The 22,785-nt window shown below is 37.5% G+C and overlaps 1 protein-coding gene across 1 annotated transcript; it reads left to right on the top strand.

Annotated features, from left to right (window-relative positions):
- Positions 1–710: 710 nt before the first annotated feature.
- Positions 711–22,649, top strand: LOC129409033 (integrin alpha-1-like). Its single transcript, XM_055154185.1, has 16 exons — positions 711–987; positions 11,530–11,653; positions 14,407–14,516; positions 16,195–16,283; positions 17,173–17,287; positions 17,746–17,873; positions 18,308–18,456; positions 18,832–18,982; positions 19,095–19,269; positions 19,347–19,420; positions 20,219–20,366; positions 20,682–20,827; positions 21,262–21,405; positions 21,502–21,753; positions 21,822–21,952; positions 22,466–22,649. The coding sequence occupies exons 1-16, from the start codon at positions 939–941 to the stop codon at positions 22,647–22,649; spliced, it is 2,169 nt and encodes a 722-aa protein (XP_055010160.1). The 5' UTR covers positions 711–938.
- Positions 22,650–22,785: the final 136 nt, after the last annotated feature.

Below are 22,785 nucleotides of genomic sequence, written 5' to 3'. Positions count from 1 at the left end.
GCACTCTGCACATGGAGTTGAGGTGGGATTATCAGCTTTACTGTCATTACAGCCAAGTGTCTCAACATAAAGACAAACTAGATTATCTTAAATGTCAGCATTTGAAAAAATAAACATTGAATATATTTTAAATTCAGTAGACCAATAAATGTATGCGCCAAGTTTTAAAATGGTGCAAAAACAAAAATGTTAATGCGATGTGAACAAGACAGGATTTGAGTTCACATGTCAGGGGTGCTGCAAGACTTTGCTTATAAACGTGGACTATGGATCTTTTCTGCTGGATGGTTTGCAACCTGCTTGTCTCTATAGAGATGTAGGTCTAGTTGCTTTGCCTGGGATGTTTCATAGTGTGGCACTTGTATCCATTCAGTTGCATGTCTTTAATTGCTTACAAAAACGTATCTACAGGCATACTTACTGTCAGTGGGGTCGCATAACCACATAATTGACGGTAATAAAAAAAAAAAAAAAAAAAGTAAATGTAATTTTTGTAAAAATGTAATTTCATGTGCAACATTCCAGTAGCGTTATATTATTATTATTATTATTATTATTATTATTATTATTATTATTATTATTATTATTATTATTATTATTATTATTATTATGTAGTCTATATCAAACTACATGGTCATGTGCATTCTCTCCTTAGTTACAACTTCCCACCCGCCCCTTTGCCTCACCCCTCCTCTTTCAACACTGTAGTCCCGCGCAGCTCTGACAAGTCAACGTAATGACTCGGGGCTCGTCCCACCTCGGAGTCTCCCCAAACAAACAGTTGAGCGGTGGATACTGCGGAGGGAGCGATGACTTGTAGAGTGGATTAAGTCTCTTAGCTTTGGTTTTAAAGGGGGATATCTGCCTTTGTTTTTCTTCAAAGAACGCAAAGTCACTCAAGCTGTTCAAGCCCACCCGGATACATCCACTGCGGCAAGATGCTGGATGCGAGTTGGCATTTCACTTTGACAACCGTGTCTGTTGTTGGTAAGTCTAAACTAATCCTGGTTTAAAATGAAGAATTATACATTTTTAACCAAGGCCAGGTGGGTTTCTGGTAGACAGCATAATTGAAAACTATGTGACTATAGGCATCTAGGCAACATTTAGTCTACTTAAATGTGTAAATCACTTTGGCTGCGCGATGGTCTATTAAAACGTGACGTTGGCACCACGGTGTCCTCGTAAAGTGACCTCAAAACTTTATGTCAGTGTTATAAGCCAATGACTGCTAGAAAGAAACCGCCGGGAATAATTGTCTCTGTAGGATACGCGGAGCATGGATTGGGTCTTAATAATTGGAGGGCGCATGTGCATCAAGTTGAAATCCATATTGAAACTGTCTGGTGATTAATTGTACAAAGAATGTTTATGATTTTAAAGACCGAATATACTAATTGTGCTGTTTAAAAGAATAAATGTAGGCTGCCGGGCAGTTAATAATGAGGAAAAAAAAAAAATTCTAACATAAAAGCTCATAAAATCGGATTTTATGTAACATGTTCTCTTTCAATTTACAGTCCATTCATGTTTTGTGCCACACTGCAACCAAGACATTTAACACATTTGTGATGGAATGTAAATATTGTTTGAATACCACATAGAGAATATTTATTTATTAACAAGATATAAGTCTATGCGTGGGCTGCAACTTTGTATTTATATATCTTAACACACTGACTTTGTGCATTGTGCCTTGGACTTTAACTCAGTACAACAGCATTGGAGAACCATTGCTCTTTAAATTAAGATAAAAACCTCCCTTGACTTCATGTGATGCAGGCTTGTGATGTTCATTACAGAATTGAATTAGCTATGTGGAGTGTGATTGGTGTTTTTTTGCAAAAGTTTGCAACTTCTTATCGCTAAATGTTTATTCGAACTTGGCCTTAGACTTTATTCTAATTTGTTTATTCTAAAGTGACCCAAACTGGCCTCTTGTTAGCCCCTTTAATCAGGTGTCTAATCAAGAGCTTAACTATGAGAAACAAATGGTGCTGTCGTGGCTGGTGGTTAGGTCATTGGTTGTGGGTGTAGATTCTTTATGAGTTAAGAGGTTCCTTAGAATTCTACAGACACTATTGTAAGCATAAACAGAGCTCAAAATTAAGCCTTTTCATCCTGATTTAGGAAAAAAAAAATCCAAGTGCACATTGTTTATGATTTCCCATATATGCTTTGTTTCCTCCTTCCAATTTACTGCAGTTCTGTTAAATCTTAATGACGTATCCAGTGGTTTGTCCACCCAACATCGTTAAAATCTCATCATGAACATCACCACCATCAGCTCTATACTTCCTGTCTGCTCCCATCTCTCTCCAGTGCCGTCCTGTATGACCTTTCAGAGCATGACCTCAGCTGTTGTGTTACACTGGGGTCCCTGGTACGAGGCCAGTCCAGGGAGATCCCATGTTACACTCTGGTAGGCGCAGCTCCTGCCTCAGAGGCTCACATGTGGTTCTAGTAGCGGCAGCATTTAATCTCTGAAAATTCCTCACAGAGATGGGGCTACAGGTGGTTTGAGTTTTGGCGCGGCATAGGAGAAATGTGCATCTGGCTTTAATCAGAACATGTCAGGCTGTAGTGACCAAGCACATTAAAAACAAGAACAACATGACCACCTTAACACTAACATGTAATGGTTATTTTAATGATTTAAAGGATTGTCATTAAATAGTGCAAAATTTTTATCCTGCAAGTGAATAGGATTTTTATTTATGTATTGATCAATTAAAAAGAAAAAGTATAAAGACTACTTGAACAATTGCAATTGTGTGAACATAACACATGATGGATAATTTATTTGAGATGAAGAACAATCGTAGCTTTAGGGGTGTAATCCTTTAGCCAATTAGTCGATTAATTGGTTGATGGCGTCAACTTTTTTATTGGTCAGTTAATGATTTTATTGTATTGGAGGTATATGCACAAAAGCAGAGAGCAGAATGCTTGGAGGGAGTTAGCTGGTGTATTGGGAGTTACTGGACTGTTGCCTTTTTATCTGCATCATACCCCTTTTAACTGATTAATCGATACACTGCAGAGCATGTTTTTATTCTCTCAAAAATTACTACATGGCATTTCCAATTGCAAAAATTAAAAATCCTTAATATGAATGAAGTATTATGAAAAATGTTGTGATGAATGAAAATATTAAATTGAAATATAATTAATGCATGTCCAAAGTAAATAAACTAAATATAAGAGATATAGGAGATGAGCATACTGACACTGAAATTGACAATGAAATGGAAATCCTTGTTTTTCAGTTAGTCTTCCTTGTTTTTGCACTGTTATGTTGCCATGGTATACTGGTATAGATATGGAGATGCTTTATGAATCTTTGAACTTTAAAAGAATCTTGGAGTGCAGTCTGTCAAGTTTCAAAGCGTTATTTAGGAATGCCTCAACATTCTAATGTTATCTCTGAGAGGAGGAATGCTGCTGCAGATGTCTGTACTTTTTGTTAATTCAGATAAAAGGCATAAGGCCAGTGAGATCCAAGTCTTTGGAACTTCAAGATCTCAGCTAAATTTATGCACTTCAGAACAGTAGACACAAACTCACCCTGTTCAGTTATAAGTCTTTTTCTATTGCCTGTCCTACCTCATTCATATATCTTGAATCAGCTCATCCCGGCCTTGCTTCAATCAGATCAAATTGGCATGAACTGTCTGCCGGCATGGAGATGCAGCGTCACTTAAATTAATAAAGTCCAGAATAGCTTCTTTCTCTTTTATGTAATGTTTTTATTTTTAGCATTCCTTCAAGTGCAGCTCCTAAAATCACAGTAGAAAGGAACGGCAGAAGTAAAAATAAATTCCCCATCCCAGTCTAAACATTTCCAACTTTGAGGTCTTCAGAATTTTAAAATGTAACAACATTCAGCACTCATCTGTCCTCTCTGGTAAATAGCTTTAACTGCTGGCCTTGTCATGTGGTGCAGATGCAGCATGTCTGGCTCTTCACACGGCTCAATGTTAAACTAACACTTACCTCATGGTGTAGATTTCATATGCATTTAGGGGTTTAATCTGTGCTGATGTTATAAGTGACTCTAGCACACCTATTATGCTGTTATATACTAGAAATATTGAGCTTGTGTTAAAATTACAATGCATGGGAGTGTGACAGGAAGTATACTTTGAAGTTCTTTACCGAAAACCTCACTCCCAACATAATGACCACAAAAATGTCAACAGTAACCTCTATGTGGTCACCATGTAGATAATGCCAGTTTTTACAACCCCATGTAAAATAAATAAATAAATAAATAAAACATGTTCAATTTGGGCTAATATATGCTTTGCCTTAATAGACTGTTTATTTTCCATTTGCATCCTACTGGAAGTGAGGTGGAATGCAATAGAGTATATGTACACCTATTGTTGCCTACAAGACGATAAGTTATTAATGTCAGTGGTTGGTACAAAAGTAATAGGAAGTAACAGTCTTCCTGCTGAATGGAGGTAAGAGGTAAAGAAGATAGATTTAGATAGATTCACGATGAGGCCTGTGTTAACCACAGAGGCCACCCACACACATGAGCACTTGTTCAAACCTTCCTCATGTGTGCTTTTCTGCGCTGTCTGCAATGTGATGACCTTGAAAATACATTTCGGCTCATTCAGGAGGACAGGACACACAGAATTTCTTTACTTCAAATACTCTATTGAGAAACAAGTAAAAATGCAACATCCACAATAATAAGCAAATAGTTGAATCATTTTACTTTTCTTCACCCCTAACACAATTTTTGATGTCACATCAAACTTCTCATTTTTGCTTGAGCCTGTGAGCTAGAGTTTCCTGTGTGTGAAATCTCCACTTGCCATGTCTTGCCATGCGTAGAACTTATATTTTACATAGATGTAGATCTCATCAGGTCAACCACATAGATATATTTCCCATCAATCCTCTTCATCAATTGTCACTAAGCCACTTCTTTCAAACTTGATGATAATTGATGTGTGCACTGTAGGCAAAAATTCATGCTCATTTACCAGTTCTGGAACATATATTGAATAATTTACTGGTGGGCCATACCTATTATGGTATACTGCACTGTGTATGTGTCTACAATAATAATAAGTTCTTTGCCAGTGCTCTGGTGCTAGTGTGGCATCACACATAATTTAATCAATTTCATAAATTTCTTGCTGGGACCCATGTTCTGAAGTGCACCCGATTTAACTAATTGTAACTTTGACCTCCCATTGATACTTCGAACTACTGAATCCACCCTTCCACTGTGTGCTGTCATACTGACATGCACCTTGAACACTAAGCCACTTGAACTCCATCTGTTTACATTTATATGTCAAAGAATGAAAAAAAAGTATGAAGAGGGAGACAGCTGATTGTTGTAAAATAATCACATGTACATCATAAGTGCATGCCACAGGAGCCTAAGGCTGCCTCTAGTTAAATGTGCCTATGAGAGTGTTTCTTAGGCAGTCACAGGCAGTGCACAGTTGTTGCGAGATTTCAATGAAAATCTGACATGATCAGCAGAGACGCAGAGGAGACAGAAGGGCAGACAGGCAAAAGGGGAAAGTGTGTGGAGAGAGGAGCTGGTGGTGACTCATCAGGGAGACAGGTCTAGCATCTCTCTGACAAACACTGTGGGGGAGGAGACAGGGTTTGTCTGGTTAGGGCCTGAACAGCAGCAAAGAGGGGAATTCAAGTGAAGAGTTCAAAGGTTATGGGAAGAGCAGAGAGCTAAAACTGCTGATTTTTGAAGCAGTGATGTGTTAAAAGATATGTTTCAGATATGGTTCAGGCACAGAATGTAACATGCACCGGTGTTCCCCATAAAATCATATTTACTGAGTTGAAAAACAATAAATTAATAAAACAATAACCTTTTAAAGCCACAATAAATTTTTCATATTTTTTTCTTGTTAATTACAACAATATTGTATTTGCTGCTGTGTTTTTCTTGTAAGGGGTGAATAATAGTGTTGTGTATACAGTTGTATATACAGTTGTATATACAGTACATTTTTTTACAAGTGGCTATTACAGTACAGTTGCTCATTCTAGGAATTCAGGTTTCACGTAGAGATGAATTAAATCCATCTGTCACTCAGTCAAAGAATGGTCAAAGAACTCAGTAGGAAGGCAGGAATTCATGGTCCACATTTTGTACTTTTTTGTCATTTTTGTAATTTTAGCAAACAGGCCTCTTTGTTACAATAACAAATAGGAAACAGGGGGTGGAGAAAATAGGTGACATGAACTTGAACTTGCTTCTAGATCTGTAAATATTGTGTAAATCCTCCATGTTTTTCTCTCAGTGCTCCTTGTATGTGTGTGTGCTGCATCTGTATACCAGGCCTGCCCTATGCCCCGCCCCTCTGCCTCTTTCACAGGCTAACCATCAGCCAAAGCCATCCATCAAACTAGCATCATACATAGACCTACACAGCCTGGGGCAATATTGCAACTTCCATGCTACTCAACATGGCAATTGTGTAGAAAGTTTGTACTTCATCATCTGTAATTCTGAAAAAAAGATATATGTTCATAATGAAGACAGACAACTCAGACCTTGAAATAATAATAAATCATAAATCAATACCCACCTGTCTGTAGGCTTTACTCACAGTTAAATCAGCAAAACTAACTTAAGCTTTTAACAGAGCATATTTTCTACAAAACAAAGGGGAAGCCACAGTTGTTCTTCCTGGCATGTATCTTTTGACAATCATTTTCTTTAAAAAGGGTTTGTGTAATTTAGTCAGCAAGAAAAACAGGAACTGCTCTGTGCACACTGTTAGCTGATTGTCGCTTATGACCTTGCCTAGTTTTGTTAAATGAGACAAACCCCATAGTTTTCTGCCTTTCCTGTCTTGAGAAGGCTTGGAATAACAGCTGTAAAGCAAAACAGCAGGGAAAGTTCAGCTACCCTGCATCTAGGGAGTGTATGTGTTGATGAGAGAAGGATTCCTCAGGGCGCATATACTCTAACATTTACTAAACATGCACCTATGGATGTATCTGAGCGAGCAGATAAAATATAGGAAATGCAAATCAGAAGTAGTTAAACAAAGCAAGATATATGTCTCTGCACTTTTTGCAGATTTCTATAACCAACTAATGGTAAGGAGCAACATTTTTTGTTGTATCTCTTGTGGGACTTGACTAGAGTTAAAGATTTTGTGAAAATCTTGGTTTAGAGATATGCGGGCAGTCCAGTTGTTTTCTTTTCAGAAGGGTCAAGGGAGGGCAGTCAAGGAGAGTAGAGCTCTATGCCTTAACTATCACTGCTGAGTGGAGGTGGACTTGAATACAGAAATAAAGGAATGGTATGTAGCTGCTCAGTTTGATAAGAAGTATTTTAGAAAGCGGTATACTAAATTGGCCTGTTACTACTATCATACTCACAATATTATCATTAAGATAACCCATAACTGTAATGGTGTTTTAATGAGTTGTGATTCTTAGAAATAAAGAGTTTATCCATGTTCACTTGTGCTCCCTTTCTTCCTGTTACATCCATAACATGGATGATTATTTTCTCATGTCACTTATTGATTCTGAGGGAGGTCAGTCTTTGACCCAGGGTGTGTGTGTGTATTTTTAGTTCCTTTCGAGGTGTTTTAGCTGTCCCAGATGCTCCTTCATCCCATCTGTTCCCTGAACAGTGATCAGCAATTTCAGGAGACATAGGAGACTCAAGCTCGATGTGTTTGGGTGATATGGTCAGAGGATTGCCAATCGGGCTTGCTCTATAGAGTGAGTGAAATGAAGGGGGATGAATATTTGACAATTGCCTGGGGTGATGATGTCATCTGTGGTTTCTCCTAGTAGGCCAGCAGGTTTTGTGAAGGAAAATGCTTCTCTTGAGAATACATTGGTAAGTACCAAATAGTGCAATCTGAAACCACTGTGTAGTAGGGCTTGCATGTTCTGGAAGTGAATCAAATGAACAGGAAAAGGGTGGAGGGATGAAGATAAATGAGAGTCTTATGGGGTTTTTGCTAGACTGAAATATAGAAGAGTCAATTCATTTATGCACCAAACAATTCTAACTGTGTGCCAGAAGTTCACAATAGTGCTGTTAAATTACATTTAGTTTTAGAAAATGTTATTTTCATTTCATGCCATTATATAATGGCCTCACAGATGACTTGGCCTCACAGATGACTTGCTCAATAGGATTATGTAATTTTTGCTGCCCTTCTGTTTCTGGTTATACTAGGGATTTGTCATGAAAATATCCAACAAACAGCCAGTAATAATGAAGTTACTCACAAAGAGTCTGAGAGTCCACGGAACTCAAACTGTGTAATTTCACTTGAATGCAACAGAAAAAGGGTGATTAAAAAGAAATTGGAATATGGATTAATAATTTCTTGATATTTTTTTTGTTTATATGCTGAACATAGTGAAGAGGTCAGCTCATACCCAATGCACCTGTGATGGAAATTTATATTGTGGAAAGATTTCTCTCAGTCTGTCTGTCTGTAAATGAATATGATTTCTCCCTGAGACCAGACCAGTCATTAACATGTGTAAAGGCTCAGCAGACACAACTGTCCCCACCCCACAACACTCTGTGTTGTCTTACCTGCCCTCAAATGTTGAATAGCACGAGTCTGTGAAACAAAACTCTGCTTTGTTATGTATGTAACATATATTTCTCTATAAATACTCAGAGCTCAGATGCTCTGAGGTGAGATGGAGAGAGGAGACTGGAGAGGCTTTTGGTCTCTGTCCCGGGCAGGCCAATATCTGCTGTAACAAGAATAAACCTTTGTCTGTACTCCAAAATGTCATCGGGTTTCACACATGGATTATTTAACATCAAGAGATACATCATTTTTTCCAAAACACCTTCTCATTCTGACCTTGTTTGACACTTTGCAGATTAAAGATATTCTCCACTGCCTGATTTACATTAGAATAAAAAAAAAAAAAAATCTTTATATTAATGCATGTTCGAATGATACTCAATGAACTTTGTAGCAGGTTTGAGAAGCAGATGCAGTCCCATTGCTCAGGTGTTGAATGGAGTCTGTGTTTATGGTATATTTGATGTTCTACAGGTGAGGCTTTGTTCCTTGTATCAGAAACATCAAAGAATCACTGCTTGACTAGATGTTCCCTGATGATTCTCAAATGTTTAAATTGAGTTTTGAGTTGAGTTTAGCTGTGGACTATGGGTGTGATTGCAGGGCTGTGTGGCTGACGTATACCGATAATCAATATTGACATCAGTGGGTTTGAGCACTTGAAACACTTGAGATATGATATTGTTACTGTTTAAATATGATTTTTTTGGTTTTATTACATTTTCTCCTTACATAAGAACAGGCATATCTGATTTTGCCGACATGCACAGTTGTCTTAATACTTTTAGCATTTTAGCATTTCACAGTATGTTTTCAATAACATGGGCCATTTTTAAGTATCATAAAAATTCTAACTCTACCAGGTTTGATTTTGATGAAGCAAAAAATCTTGTTTTGTTCTGTGTGTAACTAGGAAACAATAATGGCAGCTTGCTCAACTGGCAAATTACACAATGCTGAATAAGCATACCTATGGAGATGGTTGCAGTTGGACAGTGGGTATTTCCTTTCAAAATATAGTGTAATGAATTTGACTTGCAATAACTGGAAAAGAACAGCTGTTTGTTTTTAAGCTACATTATTTGTATTGATACAGGTAGTTGTGCGTGCCTGATTTGAGGGGGCTATAATGAGGTTAATGGTAACAGGATATGGAGATTCTTCTCATGGAGCGGGGCAGCAGAGGAAGTGGACAAAACAGAGACTAAAACTCAGGGGTAATGTCTCTTGGCTGGAGATTCACTGTGACTCTGCAGTCCTGCTCCTCATTCTCACACTTCATCTACGTCACTGCTGGGAAATCTCTCGAGTGCATTCTCTCACAAAATATAAATGAAATTTTTAAACAGTATGTGATGACAGTATGTTTTTTGAAAGATGAATAATCAAGGAAAACTAAAGACTGTTTAAGACTGTATTTGACTTTTGTTTAGAAAGCACTCTCTAAAATACTCTTCACATGATGCCATACAGAAAACTTATTGTAGCTTGACTTCCTAGTATGGTATGGAACTGTAAATGTGCATCATTTTTCTGGTGAGGTAGTCTGCTACCTGTTATTGCTTTGCTGTAAATGTGACATTGTATGACATTAAACCATACTTAATTTATTCAGCTGCAGATGTTTTTACTGTTCCCTTAGTATTATGTCACCTGCTTGTGTCCATAGTGATAGAAATGTTCAATGCCATAATGTCTAACATTATAGGCAAAACATCTCTGGAGACAAGCAAGTGGAGGACCACAGAGAAGTTACACAGTGCATCTTTAAGTCAATTTTCCATCTGCAGATTTGAGTAGCTGGCATTTATGCATACTGGTTCTTTGTTGGCAAAGATTCTCCTGCAATCAAATTTCTATCAAATTAAAGTTTTTAACAGGGACCAACATTAGGGACTTATCTGAAAAGATCCATATGTCCATTTACAAAGCTTGTATGGTGGGCTCCTGACTTGGTGTGTTCACAGCATTAATATCCAGCACACATATTCAGAGACATTATTTATGTCTCTGAATATGTAGCCCATGTCTGCACGCCATTTTTAACTTCACTGATCTCTCCCCTTCTCTGTACTCCTTCATAAGAGCATCAAGTGAATAATTTATACTTGAGGAATTTTCTTACACTGTGGAGATAAAGGATGTCATTGTCGTGGTAGCACAATAAGACATGTCTGGATTTATACAGAGTCTGTGTGATATGCTCGGTGCAATGACCGACAGAGACAGATAGGGGAGGATGTAGAGAGAAAAGCTCTTTGTCCTGGAGTTCAGATGAAACCCACGGCCAACAGCTTCACAGTAATGTCCCAAATTCCACTGGTGCCCTGCAAAATGACTTTGTGTGTTCACCATATCTCTGACATTTGAAAGCTTGCAATGAAGGAGACAAAATTTTAAGATACAATATGCAATTTTTTGGTTGAGGCTCTGGCACTTTTCTATGGCTATGTCATTGCTGTGCATGGAAAGTTCCAAGGTATGACAATGAACAGCTCCACCTTACGTTTTCTCAATTACAGGTGGTGTTATAGCTCAAAAATACCTAGAGAAACATGCATCCTGACTGTGAGCGCTGTTGTCTCTCCACAGATCTGACCTGTAACTTGGTGTGGTTTGTGCTCCATGAAAATAGAAAGGTTTAATGCCATACTGTGAAACATTCCAGACAAAGCAATAGCATCTTCATGGAGAAAAGCTATTGATGGACCCTCCACCAGAAAAGTTACACAGTGCACCTTTTATTGTGTATATTGTTCAGTTTTTATAGTTGTAGTTATTGTATAGTATAGTTACAATACCATTATACTACTATTTTCATAATACTACTACTATATTATTGTCATACTTTGAGGTATTAAGGTAAAGAATTCTGTCTGGAATAACTTATTTACTTTGTTTACTGGAAGGTTCATATTCTTTGTAAAGTCCTTTTCCTGTTTATCCCCAGCTTTGCTTGCCTGTGCCCTGTGCTTCAATGTGGATGAGAAGAATGGTATGTCATTCACTGGAGGTTCACTGGAGGACATGTTCGGATATACCGTCCAGCAGTTTGAGAACAGTGAGGGCAAATGGTGAGTAGAAAGCCCTGTGCTTGTTTATATTGTATATGCACATGTATGGAGAACATTACACACTATTACTGCAAATCTAATCAAGTCTTAATGATATATCAGTAAACATTAACTTGCCAGTCTTGTAAAAAATACTGCTACCAAACACATTGACAAGACATTATGAGCACTGAAATGCAAAATATAAAAATACCAAGAGTTGAAAACAGATATTTTGCAAGGTTATGTTTGACTTATGCCAAGAAAAAAATAAATTGATAATGTGAACTAAAGGTGGGTGAAATTGAGTACATTTTTTTTTTTGAGTAAAGTTCATTTACATTAACTTTTTTTTTACAGGAGAGATGCATTGTACATCAGGTTGTAGCATCAGTGCTAATTTCCACCTGTAGTCCCTATGCAGATTCATTGATTGCTTGTATTTAACTGACCTTGGCGATCAACTGTTCTTGGAGACCTATGTAGCATGTTTTTGGGTTGATGGGAGAAACCTGAGTGCCCGGAGAAAACCCATCCAGACACGTGGAGAAACATGCAAACTCCACACAGAAAGGCCCGGGTGACACAGGGATCGAACCTGGAATCTTCTTGCAGTGAAGCATGAGTGCTAGCCACTCAGCCACCATGCTGCCTTTTGCACTAGGACTGATTTACTTTTTTACTATGACGAGAAATGCCAGCTGTCCACTGAGAGCTTGTACTTTTATGAGTTGCCCTGTTCACCTTAAAACTAGACACTAGAGTATCCACATCCCAGACTTGTAAACGTGCTGACACCGGGCACATGGGGACTCTTACTATACAGGGCTAGGAACTTTACACTTTAAAACACTCGCACTTTAAAAGCCTGTTGTTAAATAGTATTCGTTTGAGAAGGGCCACTGTCTCTTAGCTTCACGATGACCACAGTTTGACACTTTTACTTATTTTGTTCTTTACTACGTCCAGATGTCCTACCCACATGGCTCTACCTGCACTAATAACCTTATCAAGCTCATATGAGATCAGTTACAGTAACCCACTCACTGTCTGTCTGTAAAATCAGGTGGAATACCAAATGCAGCTCTGCATTTTGTTCCAGGGAAGAAAAGTATGAGCCATGCGCTTAAAGTTGATAAAGTTTAGAAATTAGTTTTGTTGTTGTTTTTGCATGAGGGATTTGGCAAGAGATGAAAGAAGATACCTAAAAGACAGGAAAAGGGGTAGCTATATAACCGGAGATGTGATGTTGCCCTGAGAAAATAATGAACAGATAGAGGTGATGTAAAACTTGAGTCGCTATAACTAGAAAGTGGCTGATGGATCACAGATGTCCGCCCCCACAGCCCTGCCCTCCACCCCCACAAAGCCTCTCAGTCTCAGTGTAGTACTAAAAAATAGATATATGATGTGAAAATGCAGTACATATGTAGTAGGTTAATCTTCTTCGTCTGCGCACCATAGATGAATGAATGAGTTTACTAAAATAATAAAACACTATAACAGATGTTTTTCTTTTCTTTTTAATGCATGTAAAAGTTCACTAAATCTAATTTCCAATAATTCCTGGGTAGGGCTATAAGAAATTCCTATGTGCCATGCCTTGTGCATCAAAGCAAAAGATGTCAGATTTATTAGAATGTCTTGCAAAAACAACAACATCTTCAAAATTGAAAATTAGTTTAACTCCAGTTAATTCACTCCATTTTCCTTTCTGCTGTGGTCCATACAAATCCCATTAATTGACTAAATGACTACAAATGACTTGTCCTGTTCACCTCACAAATATAGTTCTGAGGGTTGTGCTGCAAAATGTGAGCGAGTGCTTTGTAATTTCTCATGGAAAATTCACAATTGTTTGTTATCAATGGAAGGGAAAAGTTCCTACCCTTGTAAGGTCTGTCAAGGGAATAACACTGATTGAGTTGTTGTTGTATAAATATAGCAATAGCTCTCCGAAATAGATTAGAAGTTGTTGTAAATAGAGTTTTTATGTACAAATCTTTAATAGTCATTTCGAGTTTTAGTGGTAGATATTAATTATTGTGCTGTGATGTTCGGTGTCGTTCCCCTGGGTCTCTCTTGTTGACCAGGGCCCATTAGATCTGAGGAATGTTAATAAGCGTGAGTGTTTGGAAGAGGCAGATGACCGTCTGTTTTTAGCACACATTTGAGTGACACATTAGAGAAGAACATGTGTACATAGTCATGGACAGTTTTGAATGCTAGCATATGTAGTCTATTTTGCAAATATAATGTCCTCAGTACTGCAAGTCTTGGGAGTTGGGAAGTTAAAAGAAAAAAAGAAAGAAAGATATTCACTATGCAAAGATTATCAGCACTTGCAGAGCACTAATGTCTGCCATAACATTAGTTTGAGCTTGCAGTTCAGATTGACTTGAATTAATAACAAAGTTCTCATATGTCACACTGCAAATTAATAAATCAATTAAAAGTTTTATATTTATTTTCTTTTTGTTTAACGCATGGCCTTATTTTTATGTTATTATAGTTTATAAATCACTGCAGTGTACATGCACCATTTGTACCATTTGTCCATTTTGCAGTGGGCACATATATATATAGAATAATTAAATCTATTTAATGCAGGCAACTGTGGTGACCATTTATTCTGTATAACTGTGTAATTAAACCTGCTTTAATTAAGTGTAATTAAGGTTTCTCAAGTGAGAGTGAAGCATAGTTCTAGTCAACAACTCCACAAACAGTGTTTTTGCTTGTTAAAATATTAATGTGCACATTTCCTCATTCAGGATTTTAATTGGGTCGCCATTGTCGGGACAGCCAGTCAGACGCACAGGAGATGTCTACAAATGCCCTGTTCATGAAGGAGAAAATAAATGTATCAAGCTAGAATTACCAAGTAAGTCAAACTTTTCACTTGATGTATACGTGTTTATGTTTGGCATCTCTAAATTTGGCTGTCATTTACTCAGAGGAAGTCGGGCTCATCTCAACAGGAAGGCAGTCAAATAAACAAGGCTTCCATAATTATATTTTAATTAAGAAGATAAACACATGTCCACAGCCGGTCTCAGTCTCCATTGCTACTGTCTATGTTTGTCTCAACAAATCTGCCAGTTTGTGTTTCACATGCTCACTGTGATTTTCAAATGAATACTTGTCAACAAAAGCGTTTACATCGCTGCTCTATCAACGAATAGGAGTCACTGTGCCTAATGAGCACTTACAGTAAGGCCTTAAAACAGTAGTTAGCAGCTCTTTGTTGTTATCTGGGATGAGTTAGATTGAAGAGCTCAAATCTTATAACATCAAGTTTAGTCTGTACAAGCTCCACTGGGAGTAGCATAAGCCTGGCAGCTGGAGCCAGAGCGCTCAACAACAGGGAACAACAGGGAGGGGCAGCCATGATGGCTACTACATTACAATCAATGTAAAGCAGAACATGGACATTAACCAAAGGCATGAGTCAGCACCTGTGTCACCCTACATGTACACACAATATCAGCACTATATAAACACGCCACTGATGTAATTATGTGTGTTTTATTTGCACCCTTATTCAACTAAAACACTTGCCAAGCCACACTGGGTAGAGTTTGAAATCTGTGGTCATTATTTTGCAATTGTAGTTGTAGGTTTCACCCAGTTATGCTCAATGACTGCCATCTTATGTTTTTTAAATCCATGATTATACACAGATAATGTGTGTGTATATGTGTATGTATATATATACATACATACACACACACACACAATTGTGTAGTTATAAAGTTATAATAAACAAGTACTTTCTTGGGCTCTACTGAAGTTCACACATAGAAGTCCGGATTGTCCATCTAACTAAAACACTGCTCAGACAGGAGCCATTTTGTGATGTATTCGAAGAGGTCTCTTTAAGGCAAATAGAATAGTCAGATATGTTAGATTTGTTCAGCTTCTTAGGGGGGGTCTACAGTTTACTGAAGACAAGGCATCTATTATCTGCAGCTCTGTCAAAGCAGCATTTTGTCCAGTGTGGGTTCATAGCAGCATAAACTGCCAATTTGCCACTGTGTCTCCATGTTGCATATCTGACATGTTTACAGCAGGTTAAATTAGGGGTATTCAAGAGAGAAAAGGATTTTCCTTTAAACAATTCAAAGTGTGTGAAGTGCGGCTGTGAGGAAATTGATAAGGTTATGAGGCAGATGATAAGATAACTAGTACATATATATCCTAACAATAATCCAAGTATTTTTACTTTTTTTTCCCTCTCTTTTTTTTTTTTTTTTTAGCAAAGACTAAAGTCATAACTTGTATCTAATTGAAATCAGTGACAGTTAAACATCTGGGGATCCAATTGGGGGTTTGTAAAGAGCATGGTTAAAATAAAAATGTCATGTGATGTTGCAATCTTACCATTTCATACTGCTCTTCGGAAAGTAAGAAATCACAGTATTGCAGCAGCTCATACTTGAATAAAAGTGATTTAGCTACATCTTCTCCTTTGGGAAAGCTTACACAAACTCAGCCAGCTGTGGTTCCTCTGCGCCGTCCCAGGTTTATACTGTGTTTATTCATCCATTTTTTTATTGTAGAAAACACAACAGTTCCCAACTTAAATGAAGTCAAAGAGAACATGACCATGGGAACCACCCTGGTGACCAATCCCAATGGAGGATTTCTGGTAGGTTGGAATTTGCACTTTGAAAAAATAAATGCACTTAAGCTCATATTTTCCATGCCAATAACAAAAGAAGAAGCAGAGCATGAGTATTTTTAGTGTTTGCTGGACCTTTGGACTTAGTGAGCATTTCCCACTGTGGTTATGAGAAAGTACTGTTCATGTGAACTCTCTATTGCATAAGTGTGTAGCATGTATGGGCCAAGACAGTGTTATTATTACAATCTCATGAAACAGTCATTTATTAAAACTGACAGGGGAGCTGGGACACTTTTTATTTTCCTGTGATGTGACTGATCACTCCATTTCAACATGTAAAAAAAAATACAAAAAATAAATAAATAATATATATATATATACACACACACACACACACACATATATATATATATATATATATATATATATATATATATATATATATATATATATATATATATATATATATATATATATATATATATGTATTTATAATTATGTGCAGCTGTGTAGAGTCAGTCTATTAGTGGTCCATAACAGTGGTAATGATCTTTCAGCGTTGTGGCACTGTTTATACCATTACTTAACACTTCACAATTACAAAACATCTTCGACAATTACTGAACTCACAACAGTGCCAAACTGTAATAAAGAAAACAATTTCCGTGATTTTTTACTTTCCCCTCAAGCTCTTGCTGCAATAGAAGCCAAACAGAGGAAATTAAACCTTACATTTTGTTTCACTCAAGACATGTACTTAAGGGTTATAGCTCTAAAAATATACTCCTATATACAGTTATTTTTATATTACTGTAAAGACAGTTCTATTTTTGATCAAGCACATTACTATTAAAAGTCTGTTTCTTAAATATACATTTGTTCCTATATATAGTGTTATTTCCTGTCTCTTTAGGCATGTGGACCTCAGTACGGGTACATGTGTGGACAGCAACAGTACATCTCAGGTGTTTGTGCCAATGTCAGCTCTTCCTTCCAGATTCTGAACTCCATTGCCCCCGCAGTGCAAGGTAAAACACAGTGACAGCCCATTAATCACATGGTAGCAGGATGTGACGTCTGAAGTGCAAATGAACTGTCTCAGGAATAGGAGATTAGGATCTTGGCAGTAGCTCCATCCAAAGACCCCCGACGTGACTCTGTCTGAGCAATGCAAAAGATTAGAGCATTCTTCTTAATGTAAACTTATGTATGACCCCAGCTCGTCATGGCCCATCCCTGGTGCTCTGCTATATGCCCAAGTTTGGAGACGGTTTACTGGGGCTGCTCTGTTTCCCTGAAAGGAAACACAGAGGAGCCCAGTGTAAACAGTCTATGCCTCTACTGTCTTTCTTTCTCACATTCTTGTTATCATCCATGGATCACCCTCACATGTTTGTAAATGTTTGGACCAAATCTCAAAATAGAAATAGAGTAAATCACAAGTGAAAAAAAATTAAATACTTACTATTGTACTGTTTGATTTCAGAGTGTGCTAAGGAGTTGGATATTGTAATTGTCTTGGACGGATCAAATAGTATCTACCCATGGTCGAGTATAACTGAATTTCTGGTGCGCTTTCTTTCAAACATAGTTATTGGACCAAAACTTTCACAAGTAAGTTTTTGTTGAATTTTTATAGTCATATTTAAATAGTCCACATTATTATGAATGAAGTTGAGAGAATGATTGAAAACCTAAAATTAATTCACAGTTTCAAGCTGCATTTCTTTTTGCTTGTGTTAGAGCAGTGTATGGATTGGTTAGATTTTATTATGGTTACATTGATCGCCTTGAAGTGTTTACAGTTTTCCAGAGGGCAAGACTGGAAAACTGTTTCACTGCTGATTCTGGTCACATCTTCCATGGGTGCTTAGTCCTCTGCCCAAGTACATTTATACATATGTCAGACACACTCACATCCTCTCCACAATGTCAGAACAGGTGTGGACCATAAAGAAAAGGCATTGAAATGGAATGGAACAGAAATGTCATTCCATTTTTAATTTTGTTCTGTTTAATAACAAGAATAAAATTGTGTGTTTTTACAGGTGGGCATTGTGTCTTACGGTGAGACAGTGACTCACAACGTTAACCTGAGTCAGTTTGACAACACTCTAGACCTGGTGGACTTTGTCAAAGAGCTTCCTCAGCAAACAGGCTTTAAGACCATGACTTTTCTGGGTATTGACACAGCCAGGTAATTAAGCACAGACCGCGCTACTCCACTTGGCATGTTTAAAACCCTGACCAATAATTTTTATCACACCTCTTTGTGGTCAGACTTTGGGTTGGCTTTTGTAAGGGTTGTGGTAGTAAGTATTGTAAGTGTTTTAGTATTTACCTCCCATTAACAATGAGCAAATTCAAATAATGTGTAAAAAAATTATATGTATAAACATATTAATATATATTCTTAAAAAACTTTTATTAATCCAACAATTGCAAACTAGTTTTATTCAACAGCAGAAAAAAGCAGAAATACAAAATAAAGGCACTCATGAAACAAAAACTGATTTATATAGTATGCAATTTGCATAATGTCATAGTTTTATATGCCTTTATATAACATTAGGAAGGAGGCATTCATGCCTGAGCGTGGGGCTCGACCTGGAGTTAAGAAAGTCATGGTAACTGTGACGGACGGAGAGTCACATGACTTCCACAACATGAAACAGGTCATCACAGACTGTGAAGAAGATAATATTGAGAGGTTTGGCATTGCTGTAAGTGCATTCTAAATTGTGTTAGTTTATCCATCTATAAAGCTAAATAGCCAAAATTAAGACTTATTGCTCAGTAGTACAACTTTTGATAGAACTTTCATTGTTTATGTAGGTGTTGGGAGACTACAATCGACAGAACAAGAGTGCAGAAGAAGTGCAGAAATTTATTAAGGAAATTGAATCAATCTCTAGTCCACCATTACATGACCATTTCTTCAATGTATCAGATGAGTTTGCTCTTCTGAGCATTGTGGATGCTCTGGGAAGCAGGATCTTTGCATTGGAGGGTATATACAAATATACATTTATAACCTTAACTATGTCTAATATTACATAATGTATGTATGTTCACCTACTTCTTCAGCTACAACTGGCAATTTCACCTCATCCTTTGAGATGGAGATGTCTCAAACTGGCTTCAGTGCTCACACGTCTAAAGTAAGTGATATGAAATTAATTACTTATCAGCTTGATTACAATTTCAATGTGGTTGTATTTTAGAGCTGCCATACAATGTTTTTGTTTGTTTTTGTTTTAATATGGAATAAAAAAATCAATTCACATGTATCAAATATTTGTTCTTGTTAACGTTATCTATACTGCTTCACTTCATCAAAGCCTAGCTGCAAATGTCTCTATGCATTTGTCTGAAGGAAATATTTTGATGTAATTTATGGATATAAAATGCTTTCATGGTACAGATCCATTGGCAAGAATGTTGCTTTGGATAATTCTCTGGTGCAGACAAAACACTGCATTGTTATCTCTGGTGCATCTTCAGCCCTTGGTGATTCATTTTGGTTAGTGAAGTTAACATTTGTAGACAGAGAGGCTTTCTGTACTGCTGCTGTGCACTGGTTTGGTGGCATGAGAAGTTCAGTGATAGAAACGGCCACACGGGAGCAGAGGTTGAATCACATGCTTGTTTACACAACATGCACACTTCCTGCTCCTGATTCATATTTGGATGCTATTGTTGAATTACAGCTAATGCTACACTCATTCAGCACTAGACACAACACATCAAATCTATTACAACTGAGGAAGTAACTCCACGCAATTTACTTTGACTAACGAACAATGTCATATCCTCTGTGACCCTCCTTTTCCGTTTAGATAATCATGACAAATATTTTTGTTAAATTGTGTTACAGATCTTATTGTTTCAGTGGTTATTGTAGATTCATTGCCAAATTTGTGATTGTGCAGTATGTTGTATATGTGTAATTCCCACAGGAAGGAGTGCTACTTGGTGCAGTGGGAGCCTATGACTGGAATGGGACAGTTGTGATACAAACTCCTATGGGATCCGTAGTTCCCAGGAGGAATAGTTTCTACAATGCAGAGACTGAGGCAGGATATGAACAGCTGGCTGGATACATTGGTAGGCTCAACTCTGAACTCCAGTCCAAAATTTTCAGACATGTTTAAAGCTAAAAAAGTAAGATGACAAGCTAAATCTTCCATTAGATTAGAAATATAAGAGACTGAAACCTTAGGTGATTTATAGTGCATTTATAACATCTTAATATTGCCTCATTTTATCAACATGTCACTACTGTGTATTTAAAGTCAGTCCTATCACAATTTTCATCCAAAGATGGAAAACACTCTACACTTTTCATCCTCAGAAACTGAACACAAACTTGCAATTGTTGATATCTGTTGATGTTGTGGACTGTCTGTTCTTTGTCTTTAGGGTATGATGTCCAGTCGGCGTCCACCTTTGATGGTGTCCTCTACATCACTGGAGCCCCTCGCTACAACCACACTGGGCGTGTTGTCATATACCGTTTGGATAAGGACAATAATATTGTCATCTCACAGATACTCAGGGGAGAACAGGTCAGCAAGATGCAAAACTACGTAACTGATTGCAAAAGTTATGCCTTTTGTGTTACTGAAGTGGTAGCATTAAAAATGCTGTATAGTGCTTAATTTCCTGCAATAATTTATTCATTTTATTGATAATAAACCAACATTGCCAGGGTTCCATGCAATTGTCTTATTAACATTGTCCAAATATCTTTAGTAGCATAACTGAATATTTCGTAGCACAGTCAATAAACCTTCAAACATTAGATTGGCTTCTATCTTTCTAAGGTCAATGCAAGAAATGCTGTAATCATTAAATTCATGCAATTTGACACATATTTTGTTGTTTTATTGTTTTACCCTTGGGGTCCTTCCTAAGCCTGACACAACTACCTCCTTTTGTCTTGTAACCCTTAAGTGATGACTGAATAAATTTAGCTCAAATTATTGGTTTATGTCAACAGATTGGGTCCTATTTTGGCAGTGTCCTACAAACAGTGGATTTAGACAATGATACCTACACTGATCTTCTGTTAGTTGGAGCTCCAATGTACATGGGCAGTGAAAAAGATGAGCAGGGTCAAGTGTATGTTTACAAGGTCAATAAGGTAATTCTGAATAATTTAATAACACATTTTGCAAGAATTGTTTGTGATTTTATAAATGAGGTTCTTTCATGTATTTTTCTATTTGTTCAACAACAGGATGGCCATTTTGAATACGAGTTCACTTTAAAACCCATAAATCAGTCATGTTGTACTGCCCACTCCGATGTTTGCACCAACAAAAATGAACCTTGTGGGGCTCGATTTGGTACGGCCATTGCCGCAGTATCAGATCTCAACTTGGATGGCTTTAATGATGTAGCTATTGGGGCACCCCTGGAAAATGACCACAAAGGGGCTGTGTATATTTATCATGGTGAGAGGGCCACTCTCAAGGAGAAATATGTTCAGGTAAGGGTCAGAATAAGAGAGTCAAAGATAACAAGGTTAATATGCTTCAAGTATTTGTGGTCTTTCAGAGAATTCCTGCAGGTGGAGATGGTGACAAAATTAAGTTTTTTGGTCAGTCTATACACGGAGTTATGGATCTCAATGGAGATGGAATCACAGATGTTACCATTGGAGGTCTCGGAGGAGTATCTTTGTTCTGGTAAGTAACATCACAGTAAAATACGTTTACTCCCAAAATAGCACATTCCTTTAGTGAAAAACTGAATATTAATCCGGTTTTTCAGTGTCCAAATCGGGTTTAGACAGCTGTTCTTGTCCCTTTGGGCTTGTAGGCTGGAGAGCAACAGTTTCCTAATGATCACTCTCTTAAAGCCCTTGCTAGATTGTTGGAGACAGACCTCAAGACATCAGCCCACAAAGTTTTCAAACATGAGCCCACATGTTGTGATTTAGAGTCCCAGGCCTACCCTCTCCCACAGATTCTCCTGGCCAAAGCTGTGTGAAAACTCCATCTCCCATGAGGCCTAGAGTTGAAATGCTCTTCCCAGATTGTTGGCTGTAATTTGTGAATCTCACTATTTGGAGAGAAAGATATACATTAGACACACCCACTTCTTAAGACATGCTGTGAGAAAATAGAGATATAGTATAGTTTTGTGCATCTGGATTAACTTAAGTGAATCATGCTGACAAGTTTACTGAAAATTGACAGGTCCAGAGACGTGGCAGAGCTCCATGCCAACATGACCTTTGATCCACCTAAAATTCGACTTCAGCAAGCTCAAAATCAATGTGAACATAACGGTCGCAAATCAGTGTGTGTAAGAACAGAAGTGTGTTTTGTCTACACAATTAAATCTGATAACAAATATAACAAAGTCGACAATGGTGAGTGATAAAACATAATTACTGTGATTTTATGTTTGTGTTTCACANAATTGATTTTTTTGGTTTCAGTTTCCTCTTTGAAATGCTAATATCCCAAAGACGGCTCAGCTCGTTACCAAGCTGAGTCTCGAGTCACTGGCCTAT

The sequence above is a fragment of the Boleophthalmus pectinirostris genome, unplaced genomic scaffold (genome assembly GCF_026225935.1).
Source record: "Boleophthalmus pectinirostris isolate CB_2022bp ecotype Guang Dong unplaced genomic scaffold, ASM2622593v1 HiC_scaffold_18, whole genome shotgun sequence".
Classification (NCBI taxonomy): domain Eukaryota; kingdom Metazoa; phylum Chordata; class Actinopteri; order Gobiiformes; family Gobiidae; genus Boleophthalmus; species Boleophthalmus pectinirostris.
This window is presented reverse-complemented; position numbering and strand designations above follow the sequence as displayed.